The sequence below is a fragment of the Lactuca sativa genome, chromosome 5, assembly GCF_002870075.4.
Source record: "Lactuca sativa cultivar Salinas chromosome 5, Lsat_Salinas_v11, whole genome shotgun sequence".
Classification (NCBI taxonomy): Eukaryota; Viridiplantae; Streptophyta; class Magnoliopsida; order Asterales; family Asteraceae; genus Lactuca; species Lactuca sativa.
The window spans coordinates 298,396,522-298,419,334 of NC_056627.2; the positions used below are offsets into that span (position 1 = coordinate 298,396,522).

Consider the following 22,813-nt stretch of genomic DNA (forward strand, 5'->3'; position numbering starts at 1 on the left):
TAATCCTAATACCAATGATCACATCAACGATCTCCATACCCTTCATGGAAAATTTTGATGACAACAGACTTTTCATTTAATCAACTTGAAGTTGATTAGTACCCAAGATCAACATGTCATTAAGAGAAAGGCCTCATATGGTCTTTACTAAAAATTAAAATGTAAAGTGAGGGTGCTTGTAAAACCAAACATGAGTTGTTAATCCAGAAGCCGTAATTATATAAACCCATAAAGACTTTTTTTTTTTTCAAATCGGATAAGAGGCATGCATGCTTATTCACTCAATCTCTTATTGTATGTCACCTTTAAATGTAACATCTTCTCTCATTCTTGCCTACAAATCACACAACAAACACCCTACCTTTAATACTTTATCAAAAAGACCTAAAAGCATTCATGGGTTGTAACGTAGTAGTCACCAATATAATGTACTCCCATATCATGGACCATTTGGGATATGGTTTAGATAGGGATTAAAGACTACTTTCAGAGGAGACTCATCATTGACCAAAAACAAGAAAAATGTCAAAAAAACGAGTTCCCAACTCAGTTACATCTTATCTTACAAAGAGAGAAAAAGAAAGATGAAAAAAGTAAAAGTAAAAGTGTGCAAAAAACCGTACAAACTACTCTCATGATCATGCTCACTGCCACTTTTGTCTGGCACCCTGTGCGTTCAGATACCAACTCTCTTACACTTCTCTCTCTCTCCTTTCTTTCTCTCTCTAGAACTCATTATTATGGGTTTCCGTATAAATTTTGTCAGAAAAACAATAGCTGCCATAAAGGCAGCATAGTTGCAGCAGCAGATGCAACAGTCTTTGCAGTCATAATATAGTGCACAACACACACACACAAACACATCCCATCTCCTATATTTTTCCATCTCTTTTTGAAGTTTTTAGAGCAAGAAATCCCAAGGGTTTTCATCTTTCATTTTATGTTTGTTATCCAAAGAACAGATTCAAGATGATGAGTACAGAAGGTGGTGGTGGTGGTGGAAGTCTACGGAATAACAATGGCGGCAGGTTTCCATTCACAGCAAGTCAATGGCAAGAACTCGAACACCAAGCACTCGTTTACAAATACATGATTTCCGGTATGCCAATTCCTCCCGATCTTCTTTACACCATTAAGAAAAGTCTCGAATCTTCTACGAAGCTCCTCCTTCACCACCACCAGCCACCGCATCCTTCAAGTACACATCTCTCTCTCTCTACTGTTTCTTGATTTTTGTGTGTAATTATCAAGAACGAGCATAAAGATTGAATCTTTTTTTGGTTTTTGATCGGATTTGCAGTTGGATGGAACTGTTTTCAAATGGGTTTTGGAAGAAAGATAGATCCAGAGCCAGGAAGATGTAGAAGAACAGATGGTAAAAAATGGCGATGTTCTAAAGAAGCTTACCCTGATTCCAAATACTGTGAAAGGCACATGCATAGAGGCAGAAACCGTTCAAGAAAGCCTGTGGAAGTCAACTTGTCAACTCATCCCAATTCCAAAACACCACCAACACCAACACCTATTCCAATGATCTCTTCCAAATCCCCAAACTACCCTTCTCCCAATTCACATCCAATTTCTTCGTATTCTAGATCTATGGGGAGTAATGTTTTGTCGTCTCAAGATCACTTCCTGTTGGAATCTAACCCATACAGGTTTGTTTGTGTTTATGTTTTTTTGAACCATGCTTTAACCACTTGTACTTTTTCCTTTCCTATCTTTTTATCTTATTATGTTATATGCATTTTCTTGAATGTAGAAAAAGTTATGTGGGGATGAAAGAGGAGATAGATGAGCATTCATTTTTCTCGGAATCTTCAGGAACAATCAAGAGTAGTGATTCGTGGCAATTGGAACCACTTGCTATGAACAATCCCAACTCATCATTGGCTCACTTAAAGCAGCAAACGAGTTTTTCTGATTATCATCAAAATGGATACTTGCAATATCCACACGAACAACATCAAGATCAGGGTAGTTATTATAATCATCAAATCGGGTTGAAAATTGCGAGAAAAGATGAACCACAGAAAGTCATGCATCATTTTTTTGATGAATGGCCACCAAATGACGAAAATAACCAAGATTCTTCCACGACTCAACTCTCAATTTCGATTCCAAGTTCTGCCCATGACTTTTTCCTGACCCATAATGGTAATTTCACCGCTTTTAATTTGATTGTAAGATATAGCTAGTGATGTATTTATTTTTTGTTATTTTGCAGATAAATAAGTGACGGATTGTTGAATAGAGGCTAAAGAAGTGTTAACAATAGTAGTTGGTTAGCTTTTCGATGTGTGTGTTGTTGTTACCTTGAAACAGTGTCAAGTAATGAGAACTTTTGCTGTGTTTTTATTTAATTAGTTTTTTAGTTGGTTTTGTCTTGTTTTGATAATGTGGGGTCAATCAATACTCTGAAATTTTTGCAGCATATTTTGTATGTTTGCAGAAGTAGATTGACATCTTCTTCACCATCTTTTTGGTTTTTTATTTGTTTTTCTATCTGGTTGCTTCTGTTCCACTCTGAAACTAAGGTAAAAAAACACATCAATAGGACAAAAAAGAAAAACAATATACGAAAATGATTTTTTTTAATCCTTACTGTGTACAGTACTCTCAGAATCATATATATAAATTTAACATATAAACTTATTCCATTTATATCATCTTCCCACAAATCAAATCAATAATAATAGTTCAAATAAATCATTGTATTGTAGCATCACTCACAACACAAGATATGAAATCTTGAAATGTGAGCTTGTTTGAAAAATAAATATCCGGGTTCCTAATCTTTTAAAAACGATTATTCTGAATTAATTGTTACAATTTCACGTTCTGATTAATTAACAAAAATACTTGTTTCTTTAAATCAACCCACATATTTATTTCCATAAAGCAATGGGACGTGTTTGTTAAATTATTATGGGTTTCTTTAACTTCCATCCTTTCCCACTAAGCTTAAACTGACAGAATATAAACAAAAAACGTTTGTCCTTATTAACTAAACGTTTAAAAACTTTTTCAAGTGGATATGCATCAATCAAATCACTGTTTTTGGAGCAAATTGGAATATGATCTTGGTTTTGTGATTCTAAATTGGAATACGATCTTTACATATTCGTAAATGTAATTATTGAGTTTCTGAAAAAAAGAAAAAGGAAACATACACCACATTCCACCACCAAAGAGTGAATTTGAATGTTTGGTGGGAAGGGAAAGGAAAAGGAAGAGGAAGGGGAGTTACATGACAGAAACTTTAAAGAAGGCACACGCGTGTGACAGAAAAATCTGATCGCTAACAATAATAATAATACTTACTTCTGTGTGTGTGTGTTAGGAGAATCTTCATTTATCACCCAGCTTTAAACACTTGTACTGTACTTTTTATTCAAACCAACCAACACTCTGCACTCTGCACTGCTATACTCTGCTCTGAAAAAACTCAACACACATAGTGACTGATCTGTGGGACCCCTGACACCACCCTTCTGTCAGAAATCACTCACTAAAAAACTGACATCCACCCCCTACCCCTACCCCTACCCTTGCCCCTGCTTTTTTATTTTTAACTTTAGATCCAAATGGGGGATCTGATCCTACCTCAAAACATTTATGTCCACCACGACACCGTTTCTAAATTCTATGGGAGGGAGGGGGGGCTGTATGGATCACCTCAATAGTCGAGGGGCTGAATTTGGAATATTGATACACACCACACCACATGGTTGCAGAAAGAGTGGTTTGGTACAAGTCTACTAACTTTGATGCACGTGATACAACATTTTGATGCTTCCAGTCAAGTCAGTCTCTGACAAAAGTATCTTTCATTCACTGAACAATAATATTCTGTTATACGTGTAGGCATGGGCTTCTTAAGCATATATCACACTTCAAAGTTCAAATTCAGATTAAGATTCCCCCCTAACTTTTTACCATTTCCTCCCTCAATTTTACTAATTTTTGTATCACTCATATATTTCATTTCAAACACAATATAACCTGTTTTGTTCTGTTCTGTTCTGGACAAACGCAGTATAACCTGTTCTGTTCTATTCTGAAGATATTGTGCTGAAAGCAAGGTAAAATACGTGGTCCAAATTTGACCATGACCTGATATGATAATAAATGCAAAAGGACTATAATAATACACCTGCATCTGCACACCAGTCCAAAGACAGGCAGCATATTCAATGTACCACCAAACCAACAGGGGAATTTATTATTCATTAATAAAAATCAACAAGTATGAGTCTTTCTTTTAAAGAAACCCCACAACTGATCATCCAATCCAATCCAATCCAATCAACTACCTTAAATCCCTTTTTCAGGTTGCATACATACATGAGTTCAGAGTACCTTCCTTCACGCATATATGAATAATAATATATGATGGAATTACCAGTATAATGTACAAAGCTAAAGTAATATGTAGTAGTAAATAATTATACAATTTTTCAAGTTAATTTAAAAAAAAAGATACTGAGAAACTGACCTAACTCCATCTTTTTGACTATTTATTCTCCATCACTTGGCTGCATCTCAGCAGAGTTGTCTCTAACTGGACTGGAACTAGGTTGCCTCTTTTCCGGCTCATCCTCTTCGGATTCTGACCACCCCCGTATTCTTCTTCCTGTATTTGATGAAGGTGCACCACCCTAATACAACAATACAGAACAAATATCAGCAAAAAAAAATGTCACTGTGTGTGTATGTGAGAGAGGGAGAGGGAGAGGAAGATTACTGTGTCGTCATCTGCATCGGAGTCTTCAAGGCCAGCAGCTGCGAGTCGATTATCATTATCATCATTATCATTATCGTTTGTTTGATTGTCTGGTTGGTAGTAGTTTGTTTCTTCATAATCTTGTTGATCATCATCCATTGGCTTCTTGTCTCTCTTTCTCTTTTTGTTACTACTCTTTCTTCTTCTCCTTTCCCCACCTTGTCCACCCTCCTCATCCTCTTGACCTCTATCTTTTCTCTTAGACCCACTGCTACTCTTCCAATGTTCCTGTAGTTTAACTAGCTTTTTAAAAACCTATCGTTTGTTTGAAAAAAAAAAAACACTAATTTATGCAGGCAACAACTTACCTTAATACGCTCTAAATGCTGTTCCTGTTGCATCACCTTTTTCAGCTCATCCTCTTGTTTCCTCTTTTCCAACTGCTTTCCAACACACAACATAAATACCAAAAAAACAAACAATAACTGATGACTTTAAAAAAAATATAAAATTTTAGCTGACCTTGACTTTCTTCTGCTCTTCAGCTAAACGACTCTCTTCCTCACGTATGGCTGCTTGTCTAGCAAGTTCTAGTCTATGTCTATTTTGTTGATCTTCCAGCTCAGCAGCATCACAATGAACTTTTGCAGCCTCAAGCAAATGTTTACAGTATCCAACATGTGTTTCAATTTTCTTCTCATCAAACCCATGAATCTGTAAATTCGAAGCTGCTGATAACTGACTGAATAACCGAACTGCATTTTTCAGCTCAGCAACCGTTGCTCTCACCTAAAAGAATCAAAATTTGTTATATTATTTATCAATATAAAGAATTATATAAAGTCACCTACTCACCTCATCAACAGTCCTTTTTGTCTTTTGTAATGTAGATGCTGAAAACTTTTGTAAGGTAACACCTGTGTCGAATCTTAATGTGTAATTTGAAGGTGCCAAGTGAATGGCTTTCAGTAATGTCTTTTTACAATCCTGCCATTGTTCAGCTTCATAATGTGTGCGCGCTAAATACAGAAGGATTTGACTGTCTGTGTTGTAGTAAAATTTCCGTAAACAATTTTGATACTGCAACAAAAGTTTAAAACAATATTCAAATTTTTATAAAAAGAAGTTTATCATAAGAGCAAAAAAAAATATGGGGATAAATGTTTTGATACCATTTTAATGGCTAATGGGAAATTGCCTTGAGCGAAATGAACATGTGCTAAATTAATCCATACATCTGGCATCTGGACAAAAACACTTCCACTTGCAGCTTCTTGAACCTGATTTGAAGAAATGAACAGATTATAAATAAATAAATAATGACCTGTTTTGAGGTTTTAATTTAACAAGAATTAAAAAAACATATTTGATAACCTGTGTAAAGAGTTCCTTTGCAATATCAAATTGACCTTTTTCAGCCAACACCACACCAGCACCATTTGCAGCATACATATTAGCTGGACGTTCTACCAAAACCTAAAAAAAAATAAAAAATAAAAATATTAATATTTATGGAAATTAAAGAAGTATGCTTTCATCATATACCTTAGTGTATAACTCCTTGGCTTTTTCTAAATGTGTAGCTTCCAACTTAGGAGCTCTTTTCTCAGATCTTACTGCTGCAAAGTAATTCCAGTTCCCCTATATTCAATAGAATTTATAAATACATTACTAAAATCACAATTACAAAATTTCTGATTTTTGGAACATGTTATTTTACCAGACAAAGAGTAGCATAAGAATCTTTTCCATTAGAAGCATCTTTTGCTGCACGAAAGGTGTCTTTTGCCTTGACCCAATCATCATTTTTAAGCTCTAAGTCACCTAACATACACAATGCATCTGGATTTTTGTCATCCACCTCCAAAGCATCACGAATCTACAATTCAATATTTTTTTACATTAAAAAACAAAATGAAGGCGTATAAAAGATAATAAAATGTAAAAAAAAAAAACGATGTCAAGAAGAGATTAAGAAGTAGGAACCAATTCAATGCTGAGTGGGACATTATTTCGTGCTTTTGCAATAGCAGCAAGCCTTAAGTAAGCATCTACATACTCTGGAAACTGAGAGAAAAGAAAAGAAAAAAAAAAATTACATAAATATGCAAAAATTTATATAGATATAAAAATGTAACTTTATTACCTTGAACAAGATGAGACGATATAAAATGCTAGCAGTTTCTGTTTTATGCAACTGTTCAAATAGTCTAGCAAGGTTGGACAATGTTGTAATTTTGTCCCATGGTAATTCCACTGTAATACCATTTTTCTCAAGATTATGAAACAACTGCATGTCTTTGTAGATTCGAGCAGCTAAACTGGCATCCATTGGTTGATGTAACACCTTTCTGAAAGAATCAGATTGTGCTTCACTATCTATTAGCTTCATCCATATTCCATCACCAAGAGCCTCCTTAAAAGTTTGTTGAGCAAGCTGAATTCAAACATAAAGTATAAAAGATGTTTGAATGAAACCATATAAACTGATTTTTAAATCCATCAAATATATATATGGTGAAAGAAGCAAACCTCGAATTCCCCTCTTTCAAAATGAATGACACCAATATTGTTGAGAAGCTCAATTGATACTTCTTCGTTTGCCTTTTTTAAAAGATTCCTTGCCTTTCATAAGTAAGTAGTACATAGATATATGAAAATTAAAGAACTTGTGGCATCAAATATGATCTAAGAAAAAGGAGACATCAACTTCTTACAGTTTTAAATGCATCTAAAGCAGCTCCAGAGTCGGTTGAAATCAACAATTCTCCAAGATCAAGAAAAGCCTGCACCATTGTTTAAGATATTAGAATAGCAAAAAGCAGCTTTAATGAAATTACATTGAAAAGGAATCATCACATCTGTGTTCATATTGTTTTAGAGTACTATTCCACTGAATTTTGTGATTCATCAATCTAGGACATAACAGTAATTAAACATAACCTCAGGATCTCGTGGATCAATTCTGACAGCTTTTTTCAGAGCTTCATGAGCCTTGGTAGGTTGGTTGAGCTGAAGATAGATGTGAGCAACAGCCTGTGCATATAAAAAGTACAAATTCAGTTACTAGGATGTTAAAAAACATGTACAGTTTAAAGCAAATTTGCTCAATATTATTTGCAACTCACCTTCAATGTCTCACAATTTTCAGGATAAACTTCCAAGACTTTTTCAAAATTCGAAAGAGAGCTTTTAAAGTCTCCCAATTTCAGTTGCACTTGTCCCAAACCATAGAAAGGTAAAATGAACTCTTGAGGCTTATTCACTTCCTTTACAGATGCCATGTAGTATAATCCAGCCTTTTCATAATCACCCTGCATTAACATATCAAAAAAGCATTGCTACACCACGTACAAACATCCTGTAAAATGTAAAACAAGATTTTGCAAATATATGAACAAAAGTCCAAACCTTGCTATGATATGAACGTGCAAGGTTATAATAGGAATGTGCCCTTGTTGAGCCATGAGAAGTTGCAGCAAGGGCTGTTTCAGTCAATTGCTCAACCAGAAAATGTTGGCCAGTGAAGAAGAAATGATTTGCCAGATAATTTAGAGCAGTTGCACAGTATGGATAGACATCAAAGGCTCTTTGCATCTTTTCCATTGCTCCCCTAATACCAGAAGCTAATAAAACAACATGACAATATCAATAAGAGTCATAAAAACATACATTTTACTATATCAACAAGATAAAAGTCATAAAACCAACCTTCATTTGATTGCAAATCCACAATTCCAAGTGCCACAAGAGCCTCAACATTTTCTGGATCTAACTGCAGTTATAAGTAGTTGAACAATGGACACATATAGACATTAGCAAAGTAGCAGCCACAGTTTTAGAAAGTACAAAAAACATACAAAAAGTAGTTAGCATATGACTTGCCTGCAACACACGTTCAAATGCTTGCTTTGCCCTTTCAAATTGACCTAATTTGTATCGACAGAGACCTATGCCAAGTCGAACAGCTGCAGGACATTCAGGGTATACTTGCAAGACCCTCTTTCAAAAGATAATGAAAAATTAGAATAAAGGGGATTGAAAGTAAAGAGAAGCAGGAAGATACAAACAAGGGTAAGCAGGTAAATGTTGTATGGATACAGAAACAGTGATAGCAGATATTAGCAATAAAGCAGAAAGCAGATACAGAGTTGCAATGAAAAAGAACCTTGTAAATCTCCAATGAACTTGAGTATTTCCCACGGTTGAACTCAACACAAGCCTGCATTAACCAAAAGCTATGTTATCAGTTAAACTACCAAAAAACAAATGTATAAAGAACATTATAATAGGAATATACATGGCCAAGAAGGGCAGGAACATTATCTCGGTCTCCATCTAACACAATCTTGAATGCAGAAAAAGCCTGATCCACATCTCCTTTAGCTAGTAAAAGCTGACCTGTAACCAAGTGCGTGTGTTCTAAGTTCTTATGGGATCTAGTGCATTTGTAAAAGTTGACTTGTAAATTTTGATTGTGTTTACCTTTGCCAACCCAAGTAGAAGGCTCATGCATATCGATTCTGGAGGCTTTGTTGTAGTATTTTGTAGCCAAAATGAAATGATCTTCTTTTTCTTTTTGTTTTGTCTCAATTTTTCCTAGGTAGCTAAAATAGGCACCAAGGGCATTTAAGATGGCAATTCTTTCATATCTCACGTCCGCATAGTATTCGTCGATTTCTGTAAAGCAAACAGGTTAATGGAGCCAAAAAGAATATCAAACTTAGGTTTAGAGTAACAATTCATTCGATACTATATAAGTTTGTTGATGCTAATCAGAACTTACCTGGACTGGACCCTTCTTCAAGAATTTGGCGAAACTGTTCAACTTTTCCTTGTTTAAAGTACTCCCTCTGCATCAAACCCAAATTTAACAAAAAGTTTGACCTAAATCACGAAAAGGAGAGACCAGGTTTTCCCACAAGGTCCATAATCGCATAGCCCTTGATCGAAACATCAAATAGTCTTGAATCATCGTCATTGAGATTCAATAAATTGCACGAAATTGAAATAAATAAGATATATCTCAAGCAAAGTTGTAATCGTTCATGAAACTCAAAATTTTAAGCGGCAACTAAATCTATTAGGTAATACTTAGGAACGAAACTAACCGCGATAATGAGCCAGAGATCGAGAGGCGCTTGTTCCGCCTTAAGAATGTCAAGGATATCAGTTGCGTCTCTAGGAAGTTGGTCCAGAGCCACTCGTACCTCCTCCTCCGAGTTCTGTACCGGAATATACACACAGGCCATTGACTCGAAATTAGGTTTTTGCTCCCGTCGGCAGAGCTCCGGTGTCTGATTGTCGTCGGAAAGTTATATAAGGATTTTGCAAGGTTTAACAGTGTGGCTGCTCTCAGTATCTCACCAGGGTATTCTTTCTTGCACCCTCACCGGCGTCGTCATCCGCAGTCGTCAAATATTTTGTTTTACCGTTGGAACTTGGAACTATATCGAAAATATTTTCCATATATAAATCGAGTTATGAATTAATGTTTCTATAAATATAAATATTATAAAAAAATATTTTTCAATTTTCATAAACAAATCCAAATGGGATCTATGGTTTTATAAATTTTTTGATTTATTGGGATTCTATGGCTTCAATAATCTTTTCTTTTACGTTGGAAATATATATGAAAATAATTTGGTATATGAAATCTCAATATTGTTAAGATCAGGACTCGTGACCGTTTTATGTTTTGTAATATCGTTTATTCAAATTTGTTTGCAAAATATTGTTTGCATTATAGCTTGATAATACGTCAACCATAGAATAACTTTGACTTCTTAAACAAGTTTTATAATCATATTTGTTGTAGATGCAAACTGAAATAATTATTAAGAAAACATTTTAAGCAAAAAAAAAATCATTATTATGACCATTGGTAACTAAAGGCAGAAGGCTAACTTGTATATCACGATGTTTGTCTCCTTCGAAAATCACTGAAATAATTATTAAGAAAACATTTTAAGCAAAAAAAAAATCATTATTATGACCATTGGTAACTAAAGGCACAAGACTAACTTGTATATCACGATGTTTGTCTCCTTCGAAAATCAATGAAGTGGTGATGTTTTATTTGTGATCTACAATGCTCGATTTTAGGTTAAATGAACATATTTTTAGGCTTGATTTCAAGCTAAATGTATAAAATTTTTTTTCTAGATTCTACATGCGATTTATGAGCACATTTAATAAATTCTTCGTATTTAGAAGAACAAAGACTAAAGAGGTCAGATCGGATCATGGTATATCTTACTATCATAGTCGTGGTTATAAAATCTAATCTTGTTTTCGGACCCAAGTGATTGATATCATTTTTGTTTGTAGAATATTAAGATCAATTGTTATCCGGTAAATGTGTATTTTGGATAATTTGTTATTTTATATGTTTATTTGAAAAACATGAAAAGAATACAAAAGATATATTCCATTTTAAGATTTTAAAAATACAAATTCAGTTTGATTCCTATCATAACATATGCTTAATTTTCATAGATAATAGGCTTTGAGAGCATTAAAAGGTCGTGAGACAGTGTTTGTGATAGTGTTTGTATTATGCTAGTAATTATCTTTAAGTATTTTGATTAAAAAAACATTAAAAGTATAATTGATTTAAATAAAGAGTTTTCGATTTTTTTTCTTTCAATTTTCACCATAAAAGACCTAAATATCAGACATACTAACCATGTTTTTCTGCACTTTTGGTATTTATATTTCTATCCATTTTTCAGTATTATGTTTTCTAGGAATAAACTATGTATAAAAAGACAACAATGGTGCCATTCATCCCATTCAACATCCCCAAAAAAAAATCATAATATTAATTAGAGGCAATCTTACGCTTCTCGATTTGTTTTTCATTATTATGCTTTCTTCGATACAACCCTTTCGCAAAAGATAAACTTGGATGTTATTAATACTATAATTTTTTATAAAAATTATATTCTTTAATGTCATTGGTATTTGATGTATGTTTTATGAATCATTACTAGAGTTATAAAAGATAACTTGTTAATGTTAATGATAAGCTTGCAAAAGATAACTTGTTAATGTTAATGATAAGCTTGCAACTAGTTTTCAGCTAGTTTTGCCAACCATAACATGAAACAATGCATAAGATGTTGATTGATAGTTTAGGATCAACTCATATCTCATTAAATCAAACATGGGTTATAGGCTACTCTAAATTTACCATTAACAAATTCTACATCAAACAATGTTTCAAATCTTCAACAATTTACAAAAAAATAGTCTAGTCAACTTGCCTTACAAACAAAACCACCCTTGTACAAACATAAGAAAGCAGAAAAACAAACACATTTCATATGGTTCTATGTATACTAAAAGAATACTTACAAACACAACAGCTAAATCAAAGCTTCTAATCCCAAGTCATCCAAATCCATGCATTAACACCAAATGAACCTATTCCACGTCAAAATTGTAAAAAGATGCTAAATTTAAAACCACCAGATAGAATTTATTAAAAAAAAAAAAAAAAAAAAAAAAGATTTTAAAAAACTTACTCAAGTCCCATCAGTAGGCAATGCAGCCATGAAAGAATTATAAGAAGAATCCAAGTCAAACTGCAGTTGCCTTGACTGCTGTTCAGTCAACTCATCAGCCGCCCCCATTTTTGCCAACCTCCCAATCCACTCCTTCATCTTAGTCTTCCCTTCAAAATCCGGGGGCAAAATCGACATTTTGTTCAACGAACCCAACAAATCAGAAAGCAAAGGAAAAACTTGGTCAACAGCCACCATGTTCAGCTTCAAAGTATCCATTGCAGTGATGAAATTCGCAACACATTCCGCCACAATGGCAGCTGAGCTTCCACCGGAAACGGAGGCTGCCGCCCTGTGCTCCACCGTGGCGGGGACGCCGGAGGTTATCAGGCGGTTCATGGCGGCAGGGCAGTCCATTTTGTATGTGTCATGGAATCTTTCGATACTGGGGACTGTGTCTTTTAGGTTTGATGAAAGGGTTTTGAAATGTGCAATTAGTTTTTGACATTCTGTTTCATAATCAGATGATGGGATTATATCACGAACGTATGCTTTTTCCAGTTTTTCTGTGGCTTTGATTATTGCATAAAGTTCAGCAAAATTTTCATACATTTCTCTCTCACGTTTATCATTCCATAGCTTCACTTCCATCTATCAAAATATCAAGTGAAAACAGAACACACCATCTGAATCTCCAGTCGAATTCCATAATTGGTTACAAGTTAAGAATATCTAGTGAAGAATTTGATAGCTACAGATGCAAAAGAACTCATTCATCCAAGTTTTCTAATTCTTTCAGGTAATGTAAAGCATTGGGAGCCTATTCAAAATTAGTCAACGGAAATCAAAACGCATGTTGTTCTTGTGAATTGTGGGGATATAAAACTTTATAACATTCGAAATCACTTTAAGATTGGATTAGTCAACAGAAATTTAAAACGTAATATGTGAAAACGGATGGGGTTTGAACTTTACACATAAAATCAGACGAAACCAAGATCCAGTTGGGACCAAGTGATCGGTCGGAGCAGTTTGAACTTTTATTGAATGTTTATCAAGACTGGAAAGCTGATAGAATTCAAGATCAACTCTAATCTTCGATAAACTAGGGTTACAAAGTAGGAAAAAAATCATAATTCGCTCCAAATCAGCAAAGTGTAAATGAAACTAGGGTTTAATCGTTAATCTATGTAGATTTTGAACATCGAAATAGATACGACTGATTCAACGAAGCAGAAGATGAAGGCGTTACCTGATTCAATGAATGACAAAGATAAAGCAGAGCAACGACCGATGATAGGGCGATGACCAGATATGCGAATTGTAGCGTCTACTTTGATGAGTTAGTGTTATAGCGAGGTATAGGGTTTGTCTTGGATGATAAGAACGATTTGGTCAAGGAAGAAGAAAATTCAATTCCTTCCTTAATCCTTCCCTATTGCATTTTGAGTTTACTTAAATTTAAATTTTAGTCTCCTGGTCGTTTCTATTTTATTGTTATTCACTGTAACATATTCCTTGAATTTTTTTTAACGACCATGAAGGTTGGGAAACACATAACATTATATATACTATCAATTGTTAAAATCTTGAGGAACAGATAACACCAGGTAACCTTCTCGACTCCTCCTTGGGTGCGCGATGTAGTCATTGCCATTGCTGTCGGCTTTTGTCGGCGTTTTCTGTTGACTTGAGCGACGTCAGCCACCAAGTAGGTGGCTGAAAGCTACCATTTCGGGTTGTATAGCATGGTTGGAGTTCATGAGCATTTTGATCCAAGGTTTGGCGCACCACCATGGCAGCCAACCATGGTGGTTATCGTTTCTATCATCTCTCGCCACCACCAGCCACCATGGATGGCGGCTGAGGGTGTGTTAATGGGTTAATTTTGAGTGTAAGTGTTGGTTTCATAAATTATGAGGATTGGATGAGTGATTGTATGGCCGGAAAACCCCCCACGACCACCACCGCTCGAGGAGGCAGTGTGTGGTGCCCGTTCTAATGAAACACTGATGGGCCTAAACACTTAATCTTGGACTGGGTTGCTTCGTATTGGGCTAAGAACCCTAATTAGTGTTTAGAAAATCCTAATTTTATGAGGGAACCCTAATTCGTATTGGGCTAACAAACCAATACGAGGTTTGTTGGTTTGGGCCTATCGGGACCCGCGCTTGGACCAATGGACTGAAGTTATAACTCATGACGATTTTATTGTATGATGGCTTAGTGGAATCATGGACTTAATGGGTTAAGTCATTAATGGGTTAAGTGAGAAACACTTAATCCTAATCATCATTTTATGAGGAAACCTTAATTTTTACTTGGGCCGTGTGTTGAGCCTTTTATTAGGCTTTGGTGATTAGGCCATTGATGAGCCATCCAAGAGCAGTCATGTGGACTAGAATATTTAGATGGGCTCTAGGGTAAGGCCCGTGTGAGGGTTTGGGCCCAATTTGGAAAATTGGGCCATAGTTGGGCCATTAGAGGACTTTTTGTTAACCCATTTGGTATTGGGCCTTGGTGGGCCCAATCGGTTTGAGTTAGTTACGGACCGGGTTGGTGGACCATATTTAGACCTAGTATGTGAAGGTTGGTCTTAAATCCTAATGGGGTTAATTATGGGTTTTGACTCAGAGTTAGAGGCCGAAGTACAACATCAACATTTATAGGATTTGTTCACCAACCGAGGTGAGTCTTCTCAGTATACTTTACCTTGAGTGGTAGTTATGTGTGACCGGAAGGTCTTATGTGCTTACATTGAGTATTATGTTATCCTGTTGTATGTGACATGCTATGCATTATGTCTTTGTGATTTATGCTATGCGGAGTTTATAGACCGGACCAGAGGGTCCAACGATTCATGAGGCCGGAAGGCTCAAGCAGACCGGACCGAAGGGTCCAACGAGCTTAGGACCAGAGGGTCCACAGAGTTATGGGACTGGATGGTCCCACTGAGACACATTGACCAGAGGGTCAACAGAGTTATAGCCTCGAGTGGCTAATATGTGTTGTATGTGGTATTTTGGGGAACTCACTAAGCTTCGTGCTTACCGTGTTATATGTTATGTGTTTCAGGTACTTCTCAGGATCACGAGAAGGCGACAGCTTGATTGTACACACGAGATGGAGTTGTGTTCGAGGATCCTGGATTTTATTTAAATAATTATGAACACGTGTTTTGGATAATTGAAATATTGAGATTTTGTTATATGTGTTGTTGATATTTATGTGATTTTAAAAATGAAAATTTTGTATGAAAATTTACGGTGTTACAAGTTGGTATCAGAGCCTTGGTTTGAGGGATTCGGATGCACCTTCGGGTAGATCTGGACTCAAACTGAGGATTTGAGAAAAAAAATTTAAGGAAATGGTTTTTCTAAAATGAGCAAGAGTTTCTAAAAGAATACGAGTTGGAGCAGTGTGTACAATTAGCCAGAGCCCGAACGGTGATTTCCCAAAATACCATTACGTTTGTATTATGAGATATTTATGAGATATGCTATGAGATATTATGCATGCTAGAGACAGGCTAGGTGTTTCATATGTTAGGACTAGAGTGGCCTGGTTTGTGATGCCTTAGCCTAGGAGTTATTGTTATCGGTGATGCGCTTCGAGCATGTGTTGAGTAAGAGTATCCAGCCGGAATCCTCTAGAGAGGGTTTTGAGTAAAGGGGTAATCTATGAGAGATACCTAGATGAGCATGTGAGGAGTCTACTGAGAGAGTAGTCAGATACCTGCGTGGGGTAAAGTTGCTTGAGTTCGGTGGTATCCTTAGAGTATGACGAGAGCAAGTGGGTAATGACTTAGAGTGGTTTACATGTTAGTAGAGATTATTCGATGCCCGAATGTTGCTTGCTTCGTGCTTTGTGGAACTCTTGATGATGAGATCCAGCTACTAAGTGAATATGACAATATTCAGGAGGTAGATGGTTGGCATCATAAGGAGTTCTTCAGCAGTTGATGGCAGGAAGTGTGAGAACCTAGGAATGGGTGACCCTAGTGAGATGAGTACACTGACAGAGTTGGATATTTTGCAGAGGAGCGAACACGCATGACGGGGTTGGTGAGTGAGAAGGTCGAGCAGCTACTTAGGGACTCGGGGATGGTCCGTGTGGAAAGTATGGGTAGATGTGGCAGGTAGTATGGGCCTGTACTACTGAAAGCAGAGGACCCATACTCGATACAGAGGACATTCCGGAGGTTCTAAGTAGCAGATCGAGAGGTGACTTCATGGTTCGAATTGTTAGGTTTTATACAAACAATCCTATGTGTGCATGCAACCCTAGTTGGATCTATGTTTTCACTATAAGACATACAACTTTATGAACACAAAATAAAACCCTGGCATGCTTCCATAATTTCCGAAAATTACATAGAAGTGTAGTAAACATACCTTTGTTGTTATATAGCAATAACAACTAGTTTCCTTGATCTCTTGAACTCTCTTGAACTCTTGAAAGCAAGCACCACAATTGTAGTGCCTCTAATGGCTCACAAACACCTTGAAGCAAGAAGGCAACAAAGAGAGAGAAGGGAATGATGCTAATTTCGGCCCTAGGGTTTCCTTGGAATCAAGTGGCCTCAAATTGAAGCATAGGGCATGTATTTATACTATAGGGTGCTAGGGTTTCAGTCAAAACCCTAATGGACAGCTTAGCCACCAAGCAGCCCAAGGAGCCTTATGGAATGAGGCCTTTGGACGAAAATATGATGATCCTTCATCATAATTTCGTTCCCCCTTAGTCCATTAGGTTTCCTAGCCCAAAACTCAACTATCACACATTTGACAGTTTATACCCTTTTATTTAATTAATCTCTTTTAGTCACCAAATTAATTCCTAATTAATTTATGACTAATACTAATTAAATAAATATGATTTCTCCTTTAATATATTATTCTTATAATATATTAATAAATCATAATATCTCCTCTCTCATATCAAATTACCTTGTCAAGTTGCTTTGGTGAAGGCAACCCAAAAGGACCATGCACACTCGGGTCAAGTATATACCAAATATGGTTACTGACTTAGACACTAATCCAACAGTCTCCCACTTGGATAAGTCTAGTAACTATATCTCACGTATAACTTCCGTACCCGATAGCAATCGTAGCTTTCAATAGCCGCTGTCAACTCTGACCAATAATCTGTCCTTCAGATAAGGGATCGTATAATCCTCTGTTCTAGATATCATGCTAACAATACTTATTGTCTAGCATTCTATTTCTTGATTTCTGATTTGTTCGACATAGAACTCAGTTGAACACATCAACTTTATCCTGACCGGGCCCGGCACATAAGTCAAACCAAATCATCAAGTGGCTGAGATATCGCTTTTATCCTCATAGAATAAAAGGAACAGAAAACGTTGACTAATATGCCTTTATCATTTACTAGTTAAACCACACACAATAATACGTTTTATAACATCAAGTTACTGATGCGTTTTCGCATTATCAATGTATAATCAATTAGCAAACAATAACCATATCTCTAGGTTTAAAGATTATATGATATTATCATCTTGCGATCACTTGTGATAACATTCATGAAGTAATACCAGCAAGTGTGGGTCTATTTCAATGCTCAATACAAATTTCATAAGCACTCATAAACTTTGCAGCAAACCTTTGCTATGTCTAAAACTTTTCAGACAATCTACAAACAAATTTATGACAATCTTCCTTCATATCTACTTCCAACATATGAGCGATTGTGAACTGTTCGAATAATCTTATTATTCAGGAAGTCAAAACATGCAAAATCGACACAATAGATAAATAATCAACACAAGATAGAAACTTTCTTATAAATAACACACCTTTATTTAATCATCATTTGTTGAATATGACATTATCTATTACAAGTTTTCTACCTATCTAATCTAAACTAATATCGTCCTTCAGCCCTATGCTCCTAGCGTGCTGCAAATGCTTGACCCTACTCAGTCCCTTTGTAAGGGGATCTGCTGGGTTATCTTCTGACGATACCCTCTTCACAACGAGGAGTCCCTCTTCTACCCGATGTCTAATAAAGTGGTATTTCCTGTCAATATGTCGAGATCTGCCATGATCCCTTGGTTCCTTGGTTAAGGCAACCGCTCCTTCATTATCACAGAAAATTTCCATGGGCTCTTTTATGGATGGCACAACTCCAAGGTCTCCAATGAAGTTCTTCAACCATATAGCCTCCTTTGACGCTTCGCTCGCCGCAATATACTCTGATTCGCACGTTGAATCAGCTACGGTCTCTTGCTTGGAACTTTTCCAAGTCACTGCTCCTCCATTTAGGGTAAAGACCCAGCCTGACTGCGATCGGAAGTTATCCCGATCCGTCTGAAAACTAGCATCACTGTACCCTCGTACCCTTAAGTCATCACTCCCACCGAGGACTAGAAACCATCCCTTGGTCCTCCGAAGGTACTTAAGAATATTCTTAACCGCAATCCAATGTGCCCTACCAGGATTCCCTTGATATCTGCTGACCATGCTTAAAGCGAAGGCCACATCAGGGCGAGTACAAGTCATAGCGTACATGATAGAGCCTACTGCGGAAGCGTAAGGTACTCGGCTCATATCAGCTATCTCTGTCTCTGTACTCGGGCTCTGAGTCTTACTCAGCTTGGTATTGCTTTGGATTGGCAACTCCCCTTTCTTGGAATTTTCCATACTAAAACGCTTTAGTACCTTTTCCAAGTATGTATCCTGACTGAGTCCTATCAGTCTCTTTTCCCTGTTTCTTACTATTCTTATTCCCAGAATATAAGCGGCTTCTCCGAGGTCCTTCATAGCGAAGCATTTCCCAAGCCAGGACTTGACTTCCTGCAAGGTTGGGACATCGTTTCCTATGAGTAGTATGTCGTCGACATACAATACGAGGAAGCTTACTATACTCCCACTGGCTTTGACATACACACAAGATTCATCTTCGCTTCGCAGAAAGCCAAACTCTTTAACCTTCTCGTCAAAACAAAGATTTCATCTGCGAGATGCTTGTTTCAATCCATAAATAGATTTCTCAAGCTTGCATACTCTATTCGGATGCTTCACATCGACAAAACCTTCTGGCTGATTCATATAGACATCCTCAGCCAACTTTCCATTAAGGAAAGCGGTTTTCACGTCTATCTGCCATATTTCATAATCATGAAACGCAGCTATGGCAAGCATCACCCTAATAGACTTTATCTTCGCAACTGGTGAGAAGGTCTCATCATAGTCAACTCCGGGAGTTTGAGTAAAGCCCTTCGCAACCAATCGCGCTTTATAAGTATGCACTTTCCCATCCATGTCCGTCTTCTTCTTGAAGATCCACTTGCACCCAACTGTCTTACGACCCGGTACATTATCAACCAAATTCCAAACTTGGTTGTCGTACATGGACTGAATCTCGCTGTCCATAGCCTCTTTCCATTTTGCAGACTCCGGGCCTGCCATGGCTTCCTTATAGCTGCTAGGTTCATCCAAATTTACTAGTGTACTATCACTAATAAATGTATCCCCTTCAGTAGTAATATGAAAACCATAAAACTGGGGTGGAACGCTAGCCCTAGTGGAACGTCGAAGAGGTAGGGACTCGTCAATAGGTTCAACAGGAGTTTCCTCCTCAAGTTGAGTGCCAGTGTCCGAGGTTCCTTCATCGCTTTGATCTTGAATTTCTTCAAGTTCAATTTGCCTCCCACTGTCTTCTTGGCTTATTAATTCCCTTTCTCGGAAAACCCCTCTTCTAGCAACGAAGACAACATTGTCACTCGGTCTATAGAAAAGGTAGCCAAAAGACTTCTGCGGATAGCCGATGAAATAACACTTCTCACTGCGAGGTTCTAGTTTGTCGTGAGTCTCTCGTCTTACGAAAGCCTCACAACCCCAAACCTTGATATGTGCCAATGAGGGAGCCTTCCCTGTCCACATCTCGTGAGGAGTCTTGGAAACCTTCTTAGTGGGAACTAAGTTAAGTATATGGGCGGCAGTCTCTAAGGCATACCCCCAGAAAGCTATTGGTAGCGAAGTCCGACTCATCATAGAACGAACCATGTCCAACAAGGTCCGATTACGTCTCTCAGCCACACCATTCAATTGTGGCGTTCTCGGAGGCGTCAATTGCGAAACGATTTCACATTCGTTTAGATAGTCGTGAAACTCAAGACTTAGGTACTCTCCTCCTCGGTCTGACCGAAGCATCTTGATTTTCCTGCCCAGCTGATTCTCCACTTCATTCTTAAACTCTTTGAACTTTTCAAAGGTTTCCGACTTTTGCTTGATTAAGTAGATATATCCATATCTGCTATAATCATCTGTAAAAGTCACGTAGAAGCGGCAAGCATCCCTTGTGGTGGATCTAAAGGGCCCACACACATCGGTGTGTATGAGATCCAATAAACCCTCACCCCTTTCACAAGTGCCAGTAAAGGGTGACTTGGTCATCTTCCCAAGTAAACAAGACTCACACGTGTCATCGTCCCTAAGGTCGAATGACTCCAACACTCCATCCTTTTGGAGTTGGGCTATGCGTTTCTTGTTGACATGGCCAAGACGACAATGCCACAAGCATGCTTTGTCTAGACTAGTAGACGAATCAATATTCAAAACATTATTTCCAAAATTATCAACAATCATCACTGATTCATAAATCCCATTACAAGGTAATGCATTGAAATAAAAGACACCATTCAAATAAACATTAATAGAACCATTACTATTATCAAAAGAATATCTGAAACCTTGTCTAAACAACCCATGAAAAGAAATAATGTTTCTTGCCATATCTGGCGAATAACAGCAATTCTCTAAATCTATTCCTAACCCATTACTTAACACTAAAGAATAAACACCGACTTTGGTCACAGGCGACGATCTTCTGTTTCCCATAATCAGGTTCATCTTCCCATGCTCCATCTCCCTACTTCTTTTTAGGCCCTGCAAATCAGAACAAATGTGGTAACCACATCCTGTATCAAGAACCCATGAAGTAGCAAATGATGAGTTATTAGATTTAATAGAATACATACCTGCAAATGTGGGCTTGATCTTCCCATCTCTTATGTCCTGCAGATATTGTGGGCAGCTTCGCTTCCAGTGGCCCTTTTGGTGGCAATAGAAGCACTCTGCTTCTTTAGGATCGGAAGAGGGTTTAATGGGGTCTGCTTTGGTCCCACTTGATGACGAACCATCACGGGGTTTCCCCTTATGGTGGCTCTTACATGGAGCCTTCCTCTTTTTACCCTTTCCTTGACCTATCGCCATCACGGGAGCGGCCACAGCAGGCGACGGTGCAACGGATTTGTCTTTGAGGTTGCTCTCAGCAGTCCTCAAGAGTCCTTGGAGCTTGCTCAAGGAGACCTCCTCTTTGTTCATATGGTAGGTCATCCTAAACTGATTGTAGCAGGAGGGCAAGGAGTGGAGGATTATGTCAATAGCCAAATTCTCATCAAACTTAACATTAAGTTTGAGAAGACGATCAACATACCTCTGCATTTTCTGCAAATGAGAGGTTAGGGATTCTCCACTCCCCATCTTAGCGGTGATCATGCTAGTAATGATCTCATAGCGCTCTTGCCTAGCGCTCTGGTGATACCTGTCCAGCAAATCCTGATGCATTTCATATGGATACATGTCCTCATAGGACTTTTGGAGTTCGAGGTTCATGGTGGCCAGCATGATGCAGTGAACTTTCGTGGCATCACGCTCATGGGCCTCAAAGGCGGCCAGTTCCTCAGGAGTAGCAACATCTGGGATGATCTTCTCAAGCTTTTCATCGAGGACATATTCTTTGTCCTCGTAGCGTGTGATCATGCGAATGTATCTCATCCACTCGTTGAAGTTTGAACCATCAAATGTCACTTTCTGACACAAGTTCATCAACGAGAATGACCCAGAAGCGTTGTTGTTGTTGTTGTTAGCAGACATCTGAAAAAGAAAGGGACAAAGCTTGATTAGAAATGAATCCCTAATTAAACACCCAAATGAGAAATTAGGGCTAGGATCCAACAACATTATTTACAACTTAGAAAGGGATGCCGTACTCTAAAAGTAAATAACTTGAAGGTAAGTGAATGACGATTCACTAATTCTCACCATGAAAAACGAAAAAGCAATTTAGGTTTTAAATGTATTGAAAACTCCTAGATCTTTGAGATTCATTGAACTTTTCAATGGCATGTTTAAATCTCGATATGCATTTCACATTTGCGACTGGGATGCCGAGGATCGCAAACAAATTTGTGAATAACCATGCGAATTAACGTGGTGCACTCAACGTCACTATCACCTAATCAATGTGCCGGTAAACCACACACGCTCCATTGATCTATGACAAACATCGAGTCACCCTTCGCTACCTATGTCATCCCCAAATTGATGTGCCGGTTAACCACACGCGCTCCATCAACGTTTGACAAGGGTACGAAGTGTAATTCCATGGATTAGCATCATTTTCACATTTTACCCTAAAGTAACTAAGAGTGGGAATTTGTAAAACAATGTAGTTACTTTAATATTTCCATTATACTTTTAATGAGGAATTAAGTGCCCTATCCTATCCGTTCGGCTAACGACCCTCCACCAGTCAAGCAAGC

General features: G+C 37.4%; 3 protein-coding genes across 4 annotated transcripts; 1 reads left to right on the forward strand and 2 right to left on the reverse strand.

Annotated features, from left to right (window-relative positions):
• The first annotated feature begins 629 nt into the window (after positions 1-629).
• LOC111892555 (growth-regulating factor 1) lies at positions 630-2,493 on the forward strand. Of its 2 annotated transcripts, XM_023888611.3 has the most exons (4): positions 637-1,198; positions 1,301-1,658; positions 1,763-2,157; positions 2,228-2,493. In XM_023888611.3, exons 1-4 carry the CDS (start codon positions 970-972, stop codon positions 2,233-2,235), a joined length of 990 nt encoding a protein of 329 aa, XP_023744379.1. In that variant the 5' UTR covers positions 637-969; the 3' UTR covers positions 2,236-2,493. The 2 variants fall into 2 exon arrangements, with proteins under 2 accessions (XP_023744378.1, XP_023744379.1); XM_023888610.3 differs by having other exon boundaries at positions 630-1,198; positions 1,763-2,493.
• Positions 2,494-4,288: 1,795 nt separating this feature from the next.
• On the reverse strand, positions 4,289-10,171 carry LOC111892476 (protein CTR9 homolog). Its single transcript, XM_023888515.3, has 23 exons — positions 9,838-10,171; positions 9,513-9,579; positions 9,212-9,406; positions 9,027-9,127; positions 8,895-8,948; positions 8,612-8,728; positions 8,438-8,501; positions 8,138-8,352; positions 7,855-8,040; positions 7,670-7,762; positions 7,444-7,512; positions 7,259-7,351; positions 6,873-7,163; positions 6,713-6,793; positions 6,447-6,605; positions 6,272-6,367; positions 6,101-6,202; positions 5,899-6,006; positions 5,582-5,806; positions 5,249-5,515; positions 5,095-5,166; positions 4,748-5,014; positions 4,289-4,661 (listed from the first exon to the last, which is right to left on the reverse strand). Exons 1-23 carry the CDS (start codon positions 9,976-9,978, stop codon positions 4,521-4,523), a joined length of 3,204 nt encoding a protein of 1,067 aa, XP_023744283.1. The 5' UTR covers positions 9,979-10,171; the 3' UTR covers positions 4,289-4,520.
• A 1,731-nt stretch (positions 10,172-11,902) lies between these two features.
• LOC111892547 (vacuolar protein sorting-associated protein 28 homolog 1) lies at positions 11,903-13,670 on the reverse strand. The gene is made up of 3 exons (XM_023888598.3): positions 13,490-13,670; positions 12,259-12,888; positions 11,903-12,157 (listed from the first exon to the last, which is right to left on the reverse strand). Exon 2 carries the CDS (start codon positions 12,886-12,888, stop codon positions 12,259-12,261), a length of 630 nt encoding a protein of 209 aa, XP_023744366.1. The 5' UTR covers positions 13,490-13,670; the 3' UTR covers positions 11,903-12,157.
• Between the last annotated feature and the right edge of the window lie 9,143 nt (positions 13,671-22,813).

Coding starts and splice junctions, on each gene's coding strand:
- LOC111892555 (XM_023888610.3), top strand. CDS start 970: ATGATGAGTACAGAAGGTGGTGGTGGTGGTGGAAGTCTACGGAATAAC. Junction 1,199..1,300: donor CCAGCCACCGCATCCTTCAA/GTACACATCTCT, acceptor TCGGATTTGCAG/TTGGATGGAACTGTTTTCAA. Junction 1,659..1,762: donor TTGGAATCTAACCCATACAG/GTTTGTTTGTGT, acceptor TCTTGAATGTAG/AAAAAGTTATGTGGGGATGA.
- LOC111892476 (XM_023888515.3), bottom strand. CDS start 9,978: ATGGCCTGTGTGTATATTCCGGTACAGAACTCGGAGGAGGAGGTACGA. Junction 5,516..5,581: donor CAAAAAGGACTGTTGATGAG/GTGAGTAGGTGA, acceptor TGATTCTTTTAG/GTGAGAGCAACGGTTGCTGA. Junction 4,662..4,747: donor CCGATGCAGATGACGACACA/GTAATCTTCCTC, acceptor TTGTTGTATTAG/GGTGGTGCACCTTCATCAAA.
- LOC111892547 (XM_023888598.3), bottom strand. CDS start 12,888: ATGGAAGTGAAGCTATGGAATGATAAACGTGAGAGAGAAATGTATGAA.